This window comes from Mauremys reevesii, linkage group 7 (genome assembly GCF_016161935.1).
Source record: "Mauremys reevesii isolate NIE-2019 linkage group 7, ASM1616193v1, whole genome shotgun sequence".
NCBI classification, from domain to species: Eukaryota; Metazoa; Chordata; order Testudines; family Geoemydidae; genus Mauremys; species Mauremys reevesii.
In genome coordinates, this window is record NC_052629.1 from 125,439,915 (window position 1) to 125,452,410 (window position 12,496).

A 12,496-nucleotide genomic window follows, 5' to 3' on the forward strand; every position below is an offset into this window, starting at 1 on the left:
CACTCCTGTTCCCCTCCCCACCCACCCCCAACTCCTGGCAGGTGCAGACAGGGCTTCTGCTGGTGCCAGCCCCCCACAGCTCTGAACTGAGGGCCCCCAGGAGTGCCCTGCCCATGGGCGCACACAAGAACCACCCCAGCAGGCCACCCTCCGAGAGGCAGGAAAAAGGCTTTAATGGGGAAGGTACCAGAGCAAGAACAGCAAGTGCAATAGCAAAAGAAGCACAAGTTACAGATTCCAGCTCCGTCAGGATTCCAGCCTCCTCCACCCACGCAGAGAAAGGGAAGGTGAAGGCCACCGGCAGGAGGATGTGCTGCCTAGGCCTGTGCCAGACTGATGGAGTTGAAGCAGAGCAGTGCTCCCTGCAGTTCGGGGGCAGGGCTGCCCACTCCACCCAGCTGCACCCCTACCATTACTGGGGAATCTATCACAAAAGCAGCCCCTAGAGCTGCAGCAGGGAGGCTGTGGAGATTGGGAATTGGAGGCCTGGCCCAAGAGAACATTGCTGGCTAGCCCAGGACAGCTGCTCTACGCCCCCACCTTTCTGGAAGCCCTAACGCTGGGATTAGGCTCAGAGTTGTGTCTCAAGAACGCCACGTGCATGAGGGCTGTTTTACGGCAGCTGGTAGAAGGGACCTGATAACTGAGTGGGCACTGCCTTCAGTTGGAATGCCAGCTAGCACATACTAGCCTGATGGCAGGAGCTGCTCTTGCTGCCCAGTGCTGGAGTAGCCACAGCTCCCCTCCAGCCCCCAGAGCCTCAGACAATTACAGCAATGATTAGTCATTTAAAAAAAGAATATGGAGCTGACAGTCTCAAACAAGCACAGAGTTTGGTTCAAACTATTAACTCCTCCCCCTCCCTTCCCCTGGGGCCAGCGGAGAATCAATGTACATTCCACTTGGACAGCTCCTGAAGATCTGATTGCTTCTCATCTCTTCCAGATAGCATGGCCCTCCCTAGCAGGGCAGCTGTGCAGACGCAGGAGAGAGTGAGAACCTGAGCTGTGGAGTCCAGCACCACGCTCTAAAACTGGAAAGAAGGAAAAAAGAAAGGTGGTCAGGTGCCCATTAGTCCCCTGTGCACCCACACGTCTTCCTGGTCACACTCCCAGCCTGTGCAGGCCCTTGCAAGCTACCGTAACTTTGCCCTTTACTAGAGAGGGGGCAGCATATGGAAAGTACAGAACCCAGAACTGGACACTCCAGCCAGCTCACAGAGCCTGGGAAGTTGGGACCTGTGCTCTGGAGATGGTGACTTCTTACTGCTTCACCTGAAGAGGTTGAGCTGCTGACCAGTCAACCGCACACACTGCGCACCCACACCTGCCCTGCCCCAGCCCACTGAACTCACATCTGCCTGCTGCGGCCATCAAGTCACTTGGTACCATGCTGCTCCCTCATTTAACAGGGTGTCAGGAATGCCCACACCATCTGGCAGCAGGACCTCATCCCCCATTAGTCCTACCTCTGGGGGCCTTCACATCACCCCAGGCAGCCCCCCCCCAAGCTGCACCCTCCAGGGATCAGAGGAGCATATCATGGCCATACTGGGTCAGATCAACAGCAGCCAGTGCCAAATGCTTCAGAGGGAGTGATCCATCCTGTCAACCGGTCTTAGCTTCTGGCAGTCAGAGTTTTAGGGATACCCAGCACACAGGGTTGCATCCCTGACCATCTTGGCTAGTAGCCATTGATGGACCCGTACTCCAGGAACTAAGCTAGTTAGTTTTTGAACCCAGTTATACTTTTGGCCTTCACCTCCCCTGGCAACGAGTTCCACAGGTTGACTGTTGTGTGAAGTACTTCCTTATGTTTGTTTGACCAGCTACCCACTAATTTCATTGGGTGACCCCTGGTTCTTGTGTTACGAGAAGGAGTAAACAGCACTTATTTACTTTCTTCACACCAGTCATGATTTTATAGATCTCTATCCTACCCCCCCTCAATAGTCTCTTTCCAAAGCTGACCCGGATCAGTCTTTTTAATCTCATATGGAAGCTGTTCCAAATCCCTCATCATTTTGGTTGCCCATCTCTATACTTCATCCAATTAAACATTATATATATATATATATATTTTTAAGATAGGGCAACCACATCTGCACGCAGTATTCAAGGGTCCCGGCGTACTATGGATTTATATGGTGGTGTTAGGATATTTTCTGTTTTATGATCTAACCCTTTCCTAATTGTTCCTAACTACTGTTAGCTTTTCTGCTGCAGCTGGAATCATTGTGGATAGTTCTCTGACATCTGCTCAATGATCTCTTTCTTGAGGGGTCTAAATTAGCTGTGACCACATCATTTTATATGGATAGTTGGGATTATGTTTTCCAATGTGCATTACTTTGCATTGATCAACACTGAATTTCATCTGCCATTTTGTTGCCCAGTCACCTAGTGTTATGAGATCCTTTTTAACTCTTCGCAGTTAGCTTTCAACTTAACTATATTTAGTTTTACATCATCTGCTAACTTTGCCACCTCACTGTTTATTCCTTTTTCCAGATCATTTATGAATATGTTAAACAGTACTGGTCACAGTACAGTTCTTAGGGGGGAACCATGCTATTTTTCTCCACTGTAAAACCTGACCATTTATTCCTACCCTTTGTTTCCTATCTTTTAACCAGTTACCAATTCATGAGAGGACCTTCCCTCTTATCCCCTGACTCCTTACTTTGCTTAAGAGCCCTTGGTGAGTGACCTTGTCAAAGGCTTTCTGAAAGTCCAAGTACACTGTATCCACTGGGTCACCCTTGTTCACATTTGTTGACCCCCCAAAAGAACTCTAATAGACTGGTAAGGCATGATTTCCCTTTACAAAACCTGCATTGACTCTTTCCCAACATCTCATTTAGCTATGTGTCTAAAAATTCTGTACTTTACTATGGATTCAACCCATTTGCCCAGTACTGAAGTTAGGCTTACTGGCCTGTAATTGCCAGGATCGCCTCTAGAGGCTTAAAACAAAGCACCACATTAGCTATCCTCCAGTCATCTACAGAGGCTGATTTAAGCGATAGGTTATATACAACAGTTGGTAGTTCTGCAGTTTCATATTTCAGTTCCTTCAGAACTCCTGGGTGATACCATCTGGTCCTGGTGACTTACTACTGTTTAATTTATCCATTTGTTCCAAAGCCTCCTCTATTGACACCTCAATTTGGGATAGTTCCTCAGATCTGTCACCTAAATAGAATGGCTCAGGTTTGGGAATCTCCTTCTCATTCCGTGCAGTGAAAAACTGATGCAAAGAATTCATGTAGTTTCTCCCCAATGGGTTTATTTTCCTTGTCTGCTGTTTTAGAACCTTGACTGTCCAGTGGCTCCACTGACTGGTAGCTTCCTGCTTCTGATGTACTTAAACACTTTTTGTTGTTACATAAGAATGGCTGTACCAGATCAGACCAAAGGTCCATCTAGCCCAGTATCTGTCTACCGACAGTGGCCAATGCCAGGTGCCCCAGAGGGAGTGAACTTAACAGGCAACGATCAAGTGATCTCTCTCCTGCCATTCATCTCCACCCTCTGATGAACAGAGGCTAGGGACAACATTCTTACCCATCCTAGCTAATAGCCATTTATGGACTTGCCACCATGAATTTATCCAGTCCCCTTTTAAACATTGTTACAGTCCTAGCCTTCACAACCTCCTCAGGTAAGGAGTTCCACAAGTTGACTGTGCGCTGCGTGAAGAAGAACTTCCTTTTATTTGTTTTAAACTTGCTGCCTATTAATTTCATTTGGTGACCCCTAGTTCTTGTATTATGGGAATAAGTAAATAACTTTTCCTTATCCATTTTCTCCACATCACTCATGATTTTATACACCTCTATAATATCCCCCCTTAGTCTTCTCTTTTCCAAGCTGAAGAGTCCTAGCCTCTTTAATCTTTCCTCGTATGGGACCCTCTCCAAATCCCTAATCATTTTAGTTGCCCTTTTCTGAACCTTTTCTAGTGCTAGAATATCTTTTTTGAGGTGAGGAGACCACATCTGTACACAGTATTCGAGATGTGGGCGTACCATGGATTTATATAAGGGCAATAATATATTCTCAGTCTTATTCTCTATCCCCTTTTTAATGATTCCTAACATCCTGTTTGCTTTTTTGACCGCCTCTGCACACTGCGTGGACATCTTCAGAGAACTGTCCACGATGACTCCAAGATCTTTTTCCTGACTCGTTGTAGCTAAATTAGCCCCCATCATATTGTATGTATAGTTGGGGTTATTTTTTCCAATGTGCATTACTTTACATTTATCCACATTAAATTTCATTTGCCATTTTGTTGCCCAATCACTTAGTTTTGTGAGATCTTTTTGAAGTTCTTCACAATCTGCTTTGGTCTTAACTATCTTGAGTAGTTTAGTATCATCTGCAAACTTTGCCACCTCACTGTTAACCCCTTTCTCCAGATCATTTATGAATAAATTGAATAGGATTGGTCCTAGGACTGACCCTTGGGGAACACCACTAGTTACCCCTCTCCATTCTGAGAATTTATCATTAATTCCTACCCTTTGTTCCCTGTCCTTTAACCAGTTCTCAATCCATGAAAGGACCTTCCCTTTTATCCCATGACAGCTTAATTTACGTAAGCGCCTTTGGTGAGGGACCTTGTCAAAAGCTTTCTGGAAACCTAAGTACACTATGTCCACCGGATCCCCCTTGTCCACATGTTTGTTGACCCCTTCAAAGAACTCTATTAGATTAGTAAGACACGATTTCCCTTTACAGAAACCATGTTGACTATTGCTCAACAGTTTATGTTTTTCTATGTATCTGACAATTTTATTTTTAACTATTGTTTCAACTAATTTGCCCGGTACCGACGTTAGACTTACCGATCTGTAATTGCTGGGATCACCCCTAGAGCCCTTTTTAAATATTGGCGTTACATTAGCTAACTTCCAGTCATTGGGTACAGAAGCCGATTTAAAGGACAGGTTACAAACCTTAGTTAATAGTTCCGCAATTTCACATTTGAGTTCTTTCAGAACGCTTGGGTGAATGCCATCTGGTCCCGGTGACTTGTTAATGTTGAGTTTATCAATTAATTCCAAAACCTCCTCTAGTGATACTTCAGTTTGTGACAGTTCCTCAGATTTGTCACTTACAAAAGCCGGCTCAGGTTTGGGAATCTCCCTAACATCCTCAGCCGTGAAGACTGAAGCAAAGAATCCATTTAGTTTCTCTGCAATGACTATATCGTCTTTAAGCGCTCCTTTTGTATTTCGATCGTCAAGGGGCCCCACTGGTTGTTTAGCAGGCTTCCTGCTTCTGATGTACTTAAACATTTTGTTATTACCTTTGGAGTTTTTGGCTAGCCGTTCTTCAAACTCCTCTTTGGCTTTTCTTATTACACTCTTGCACTTAAGTTGGCAGTGTTTGTGCTCCTTTCTATTTGCCTCACTAGGATTTGACTTCCACTTTTTAAAGGAAGTCTTTTCATCTCTCACTGCTTCTTTTACATGGTTGTTAAGCCACGGTGGCTCTTTTTTACTTCTTTTACTGTTTTTCTTAATTTGGGGTATACATTGAAGTTGGGCCTCTATTAAGGTGTCTTTAAAAAGGGCCCATGCAACTTGCAGGGATTTCACTTTAGTCCCTGTACCTTTTAACTTTTGTTTAACTAACCCCCTCATTTTTGTATAGTTCCCCCTTTTGAAATTAAATGCCACAGTATTGGGCTGTTGAGGTGTTCTTCCCACCACAGGGATGTTGAATGCTATTGTATTATGGTCACTATTTCCAAGCGGTCCTGCTATAGTTACCTCTTGGACCAGCTCCTGCGCTCCACTCAGGATTAAATCTAGAGTTGCCTCTCCCCTTGTGGGTTCCCGTACCAGCTGCTCCATGAAGCAGTCATTTAAAGTATTGAGAAATTTTATCTCTGCATTTCATCCTGAAGTGAAATGTTCCCAGTCAATATGGGGATAATTGAAATCCCCCACTATTATTGGGTTCTTAATTTTGATAGCCTCTCTAATTTCCCTTAGCATTTCATCATCACTATTACTGTCCTGGTCAGGTGGTCGATAACAGATCCCTAATGTTATATTTTTATTAGAGCATGAAATTTCTATCCATAGAGATTCTATGGAACATGTGGATTCGCTTAAGATTTTTACTTCATTTGAATCTACACTTTCTTTCACATATAGTGCCACTCCTCCCCCTGCACGACCTGTTCTGTCCTTCTGATATATTTTGTACCCCGGAATGACTGTGTCCCATTGATTGCTCTCAGTCCACCAGGTTTCTGTGATGCCTATTATATCTCTAGCCTCCTTTATCACAAGGCACTCTAGCTCACCCATCTTATTATTTAGACTTCTAGCATTTGTGTACAAGCACTTTAAAAACTTGTCCCTGTTTATTAGTCTGCCTTTTTCTGATGTGCCAGATTCTTTTTTATGCGACTGTTTATCATCTGATCCGGCCCTTACATTATCCTCTTCCGTCCTCTGCTCCTGACTATAACCTGGAGATTCTCTATCATCAGACTCTCCCCTAAGAGAAATCTGTGTCCGTTCCACATGTCTGTTAGCTTTCGTGTCTTTTGCTAGTTGCGCTTCACATTCTTTGCCCTGCCTAATTCTACTGTTACATGTGACTTGCCAGAGTTTATGCTCCTTTCTATTTTCCTCAGTAAGATTTGACTTCGTTTCTAAAAGATATTTGTCTCTAACTACCTCTTTTACTGTTTAGCCATGATGACCTTTTTTGTTCCTCTTACAGTTATTTTATCTGGGATATACATTTAGTTTGTGCCTCTATTATGGTGGTTTTTACAAGTTTCTATGTAGGGTGCAGACATTTTCACGCTTGTGACTGTTCTTTTCAATTTCTGTTTACAAAAATGAGGAAGCTAGTTATAGTTCCCCTTTTTTAAGTTAAATGCTACTGTGGTGATTTTCTTTGGTATTTCGCCTTCTACAAGGATGTTATATTTAATTACATTATGGTCACTAGGACTGAGCAGTTCAGCTACATTCACCTCTTGGACCAGGTCCTGTGCACCACTCAGGACTAAATCAAGAATTGCCTCTCCCCTTGCGGGTTCCAGGACTAGCTACTCCAAGAAACAGTCACTTATGGTGTCAAAAAAATTTTCATCTCTGCATCCCATCCTGAGGCGTTCTGTACCCAGTCAACATGGGGCTAGTTGAAGTAACCCATTATTATTGGGCTTATTGTTTTTGTATTAGCCAGGCTGGGCAGGGATGGTGTCCCTAGCCTGTTTGCCAGAAGCTGGAAATGGGCAACAGGGGATGGGTCACTCAGTTGTCCTGTTCTGTTCATTCTCTCTGGGGCACCTGGCATTGGCCACTGTCGGTAGACAGGATACTGGGCTAGATGGACCTTTGGTCTGACCCAGTCTGGCCGTTCTCATGTAGCCTCTCTAATCTCCCTGAGCATTTCCCAGTCACCAGCACCATCCTGGTCAGGCGGCTGGCAGTATATTCCTCCTGCTCTACTCTTATTATTCAAGTACAGAATTCCTATCCAGCGAGAGTCTATGGTACAGTTTGAGTCATTTACTATATTTGACTCTGCTTTCTTTCAGCTATAGTGCCACGTGCACCATCATTCCTCCATATTTTGTACCCTCGCCCCTGCCCATGCCACGCTCCAGGCAGAGACCGCATACATGGGACTGCTTGTGTTCTAACTAGACCTTTTTAAGGGACAGAGTCAGGAGACCCAAACAGGCTTCCATGTGACCCTTTGCAAAGCCCTCTAAAGGAAACGTTGTTCCCATGCTGGTTCTGGCAATCCAGGCTCCCCCTCACCACACTCAGCCAGCTTGGAAACAGACAGTGGGGATGTGCCAGGCCTCACTGTAAGGCCAGGTTCCCACATCTCTGAGGAAGGGCCGCAGGCCCCCTTTGTCTAGCTGTTACCCCCAAAGCTCTCCCTGGTCAATAACAGGCTGCCCACGAGCCCCTTCCTGCAACGGAAAGGGGAAGGAAGCTGCTGTTCCCCTGCCTAGGAGCTCACGTTCTTGAGGAACTCCTCAGCCACAATGCGAGCCCTGGCGTTGACTGACAGCTTCATCTCACTGATCTCCTTGTCAATCTCTTCCATGAAGTGGATCACAAAGTCCACTAGCTTGTGCTTGTACATCTGCTCTGTGTGGAAGTTTGTGATCAGGAAGCTGATGTCATAACCCTAGTGGGAGAGAGGAAAGAAGCAACACCTGGTCAGTGATCACCACCAAAGCCCCTTTGCCCTGCCTGGCAGCTCAGCACCGTGGCAAAGACGCTCACGAGAGTGAGCTGCCAAAGCAGGTGAGTAGAAGTGTCCCTGTCTTGCACCACAGGGATTTGCCCCCCACCCAAGCCATCTCACCTCCACGGGTTTCCTGCGCAGGATGAAGAAGTTCTCAGCCCTCATCATCATGAAGCGCATGAATTTGTGGCACAGGATCTTCTCGATCTCATCCGCCTGAAGAGGGGAAGGGGAAGTCAGGCTTCCTCAAGCTGAGTGCAAGCCACCAACCCTTTGCCTCATCTCCAGCTCCATCCCCTCCTGTGCTGCCCCCCCTCCCACTGCAGGCTCACCTGTTTCACTGCAATGCTGACTCTCACAGAGTTGATGGACCCCTCGATCAGAACCTTCTCTTTCTCATTCCTGCTGATGATCACCGGCTGCAACAGCAGCTCTTTGCTACTCCTGCAAACCCAGGAAAGACATCAGCATGCATGGAGGAGGGAGCACTTGCCAGCCCAACGCATGTGCATGACATAAGGGGCAGGCATCCACCAGGGAATTGCTCACTCACCTGGCCACTTGCAGCTGGGGAAAAGTGTAGGAACCTCATTGTAATACAGAAGCTTGCACTTTTGTACATAGCACTAATGCCAGATGTACAGCCCTGGGGACTGAACAAGTCCAGCATGAGCAGCACTACCCCTGCCAACATACCTCATCTCTGTCCCACAGAAGCCACCCGCAAGCCTCCTTGGTCCCTCCAGTCCTCAGCTTCCCTGATGGGCCTGACCAGATGGGTAATTAGTGCCAATTGTGCCAGCTGTGACTTGTGTGTGTAGAGCCCTGGACTAGGAGTTAGGCAGACTCACGGCCAATGAGCAGCCAAGACCCTTAGCTGTAGCCAGTGGCTTAGCAGAGGGGGAGGAGGGAAAGATGCCTTCCCTGCAAAGGGCTGTGTAAGACCTTCACTACATGGGAATGTTTTCTTGATATAAACAATGCCTTAAATTCACACCTCTCTGGTTATCCCGGGGCAGCCAACCCCCACTATCACAGGGACTCTCTTCACGCTACATCTTTCTCCTGACAAGGGGCTAAAGGTAAACCGAAGAAACTCCTGAGAGCAGAGTAACACACAGGGTTCCCCTGGGATCACAAGGCCTCCATAGCCAAGGACCATCCTGCAGGAACAAAGCCTATGCCTCCCCAAGGCTCCAAAGTCCCAAGACAATAGCTGAAGGAAGCAACGCGAAGTGGCACTTGCAGGGTTCCGGTCCCACGGGACAGCTGCAATGCAAGCTTTCCCCACACAACCGGCACTTTGAGCCCCCAAGGGATAGGAATATCAACTAGGGATAGCAGGGCACTCCAATTCCCATTCTCCAGAGCGGACTGGACAGTACAGCCAGTCCCGTGTGGTGACGGAGACACTCCTGGGACTAACCTCAGCCTCCCACTGAAACATTCCAAACAACAAACATCTCAGCAACCTCAACGGTATCCTTTGACTACATGATGACACTACAATTTGCAAGCGCTCTGCCATGAAAGAACCATGTATTATTAATTAAAGACAGGAAGGGACCTGTCTGCTGAACACACATTGCTTTCCTCAAGTACTCAGAAATGCATATTTCATGACAAAAAATTAAATCACAACAAAATAGCCTTAACTCTGACCCAGGGATTGTTGGTTTAATTAAATTCTGTTACCTTGATTTAAGTAGCAACACATTTTCTTTTAAGGGACATTGTTAAATGGAAAATACAAGCAGTAAATATATTTAACAAAATTACCTTATCAATTGACAGTAGGATCTCAATACTGTTTTTCTTGAGAAAAACATTATAGGCAGAGCTGGTATTGGGCAGCCTTAAGTATTATAGGCAGTGTTGATGCCTATAAGAAGACACTGATTTTAACTGCATATAAACTGGGTCAAACTTTAGCCTCTCAGGCCGAAATTTCCCACGCTAGGCATCTGATTCAGGCTGAATATTAAGTCTCAGCAAAAATGGTTCAACCATCTGACCAAGTTTAGAGGAAAATATATTTTTCCCATGTTAAAACAACTCTTCAAGCCATTTCACTGAGAAGCTCTAGTGCTTTGCAGCAGGGACTAGAAATTTGGCAAGGGGGTCACTGTTCTGTCAGTGAGGAGCCCCTTTTGCTGTCCCTGTGAAAAATTGCTCAAGTGTGTTCTAGCCTTTGAAAAACTCTCAGTTCATCCATGCTCCATGGAGACCTCAGAGTTCACCAGCTAAATGCTGCAAAGAGTTTGTCTGCACTGAGCATGCCCCAACCCAGAGTGAGCAGGACCGTCCTGGCCATTGCTGCTTGGTGCAATGCACCAGAACTTGCAGGGAGGGGGTAGCAGTGGGGCAAAGTCAGGTCATGCCTGGGAGCAGGGTTGGGAGAGACTTTGTCCTGCGCTGTTGGTGTTCCTCTGGCTGGTGCTCAGGCAGCGTGGAGAAGAAAACATATGACTCTACTTCAGAAAGGACAAGGGCTGAGCCTAGGGGGTGGAGGGCAGACTGGGACGGAGAGCTGCCTAGAAGGCATGGCAGAGCAGTCGAAGAAGAAGGGGGAACTGGGACTGGCTGGGCAAGAAGACCAAGACAATGAGCTGAAGGGAAGGGGCTGCTCCATAACGCACGATGCTTCCCCCAGCCTTGGCCTCCTGGTGACAGGCACTGCCCTGAGCAAGCAGCCAACCCCCCCCCCCCCGGCACATTTCCCCTGCTGGGACAGGGGCTCCAAGCCCTCAGGACATGCGGGGCTTCAGTGTCCCCCCCGCCCACCTCGGGGTCCCAACCCCCTCCCAGTACCTGACTTCCACCTCCGGCTTGTTGTGTCGCTCCACCACCTGGGAGGAGAAATTCTCCAGGCACAGGGCAGCCTGCAGCGTGGCGCGCACCGCGTTCAGGTAGGGGCGCAGGGTGGCAGTCTGGGGAGAGCGGGGGAGTCAGAACAAGGGCGAGAGCCGCCCACGCCCGGCCCGGCCCGGCCCCGCGGCCTCACCCCGCCAGCCCCGGCCCGACCCCGCCAGCCCCGGCCCGGCCCCGCGGCCTCACCCCCGCCCGGCCCCGGCCCGGCCCCCGCGGCCTCACCCCGCCAGCCCCGGCCCGGCCCCGCCAGCCCCGGCCCGGCCCCGCGGCCTCACCCCGCGCCCCGCGGCGCCCCGGCCCCGGCCCCCGCCCGGCCCCCCAGCCCCGGCCCCGGCCCAACCCCTCCAATAGGACCGGCCTCACCCCCTCCCCGCCCCGGGCCGCGCGCCCCAGCCCCAGCCCCTACCATAGCGGCAGCTTCGCTCCGGTCCGTCCGGCTCCCAGGAAGCGGAAGTGGCGGGTGCAGCCGCGGCGGCTCCTCTCTTCCGGGTTGGGTGGACCGTTCCATTACCGCCCGCGGGGGTCTCTCACCCGAGCCTCCCTCCTGCCCGGGAATGGGAGCGGCCGGGCCGACCCCTCAGACCCCTGACACCGGCAGCCCGCGCGCGGGGAGCGCCCCTGCGCCGCGGCCCTACTGTGAGCGCCGGGGCTCCTCTTGCCCCCCATCCCACACTTGGTACATTCCGGCCGCTGCTTCCATATTAGGAAACGGAGAGTGAGATTCTTCAGCCAATGGGGCGGGGCCTCTGGGTGGCGCCCAGCCAATGGGGATCGGGTATGGCCACCCTGGGCTACGGGGGCTGGAAGGGCCGAGAGTGGCGTTCAGCCGCCGGAAGTGCTGTAGGGCCCCCCCCTCTCCCGGCGTGTCAGTGGTAGCGGCCGCCCCGCCGAGCGGCGCCGTCTGCTTGGGCCCGCGATCGCCGGGGGCGCGGCCTGAGGCCTCCGCAGCAGGGACCGGCCGCCCGGAAGCGCCCCGCGTGCCGCCCCCGAGCGCTGCGCCCCGAACCCCAGTTCCCCGCGTGCCGCCCCAGCCAGCGCGGCGCCCCCGCGTGCCGCCCCCGAGCGCGGCGCCCTGAACCCCAGTTCCCCGCGTGCCGCCCCCGAGCGCGGCGCCCTGAACCCCAGTTCCCCGCGTGCCGCCCCCAGCCAGCGCGGCGCCCCGCGTCCCCCGAGCGCGGCGCCCCGCGTGCCGCCCCCGAGCGCTGCGCCCCGCGTGCCGCCCCCGAGCGCTGCACCCCCAAACCCCAGTTCCCCGCGTTCCCCCAGCGCGGCGCCCCTGCCCCGAGCGCTGCACCCCAAACCCCAGTTCCCCGCGTGCCGCCCCCGAGCGCGGCGCCCCAAACCCCAGTTCCCCGCGTTCCCCCAGCGCGGCGCCCCGCCCC

General features: G+C 50.4%; 1 protein-coding gene across 1 annotated transcript; it reads right to left on the reverse strand.

Moving 5' to 3' along the window:
- Window positions 1-156: 156 nt before the first annotated feature.
- On the reverse strand, window positions 157-11,759 carry ARPC4 (actin related protein 2/3 complex subunit 4). Its single transcript, XM_039547478.1, has 6 exons — window positions 11,521-11,759; window positions 11,055-11,173; window positions 8,576-8,687; window positions 8,364-8,459; window positions 8,013-8,183; window positions 157-1,033 (listed from the first exon to the last, which is right to left on the reverse strand). The coding sequence occupies exons 1-6, from the start codon at window positions 11,620-11,622 to the stop codon at window positions 1,028-1,030; spliced, it is 606 nt and encodes a 201-aa protein (XP_039403412.1). The 5' UTR covers window positions 11,623-11,759; the 3' UTR covers window positions 157-1,027.
- Between the last annotated feature and the right edge of the window lie 737 nt (window positions 11,760-12,496).

Bases quoted from the DNA above. Each gene is read 5' to 3' on its own strand.
- ARPC4 (XM_039547478.1), bottom strand. From the start codon at position 11,622: ATGGAACGGTCCACCCAACCCGGAAGAGAGGAGCCGCCGCGGCTGCAC. The intron at 8,688-11,054 runs GTACTGGGAGGG...CTGGGTTTGCAG, and splicing joins AAGCCGGAGGTGGAAGTCAG to GAGTAGCAAAGAGCTGCTGT. The intron at 8,184-8,363 runs GTGAGATGGCTT...CTCTCCCACTAG, and splicing joins TGCGCAGGAAACCCGTGGAG to GGTTATGACATCAGCTTCCT.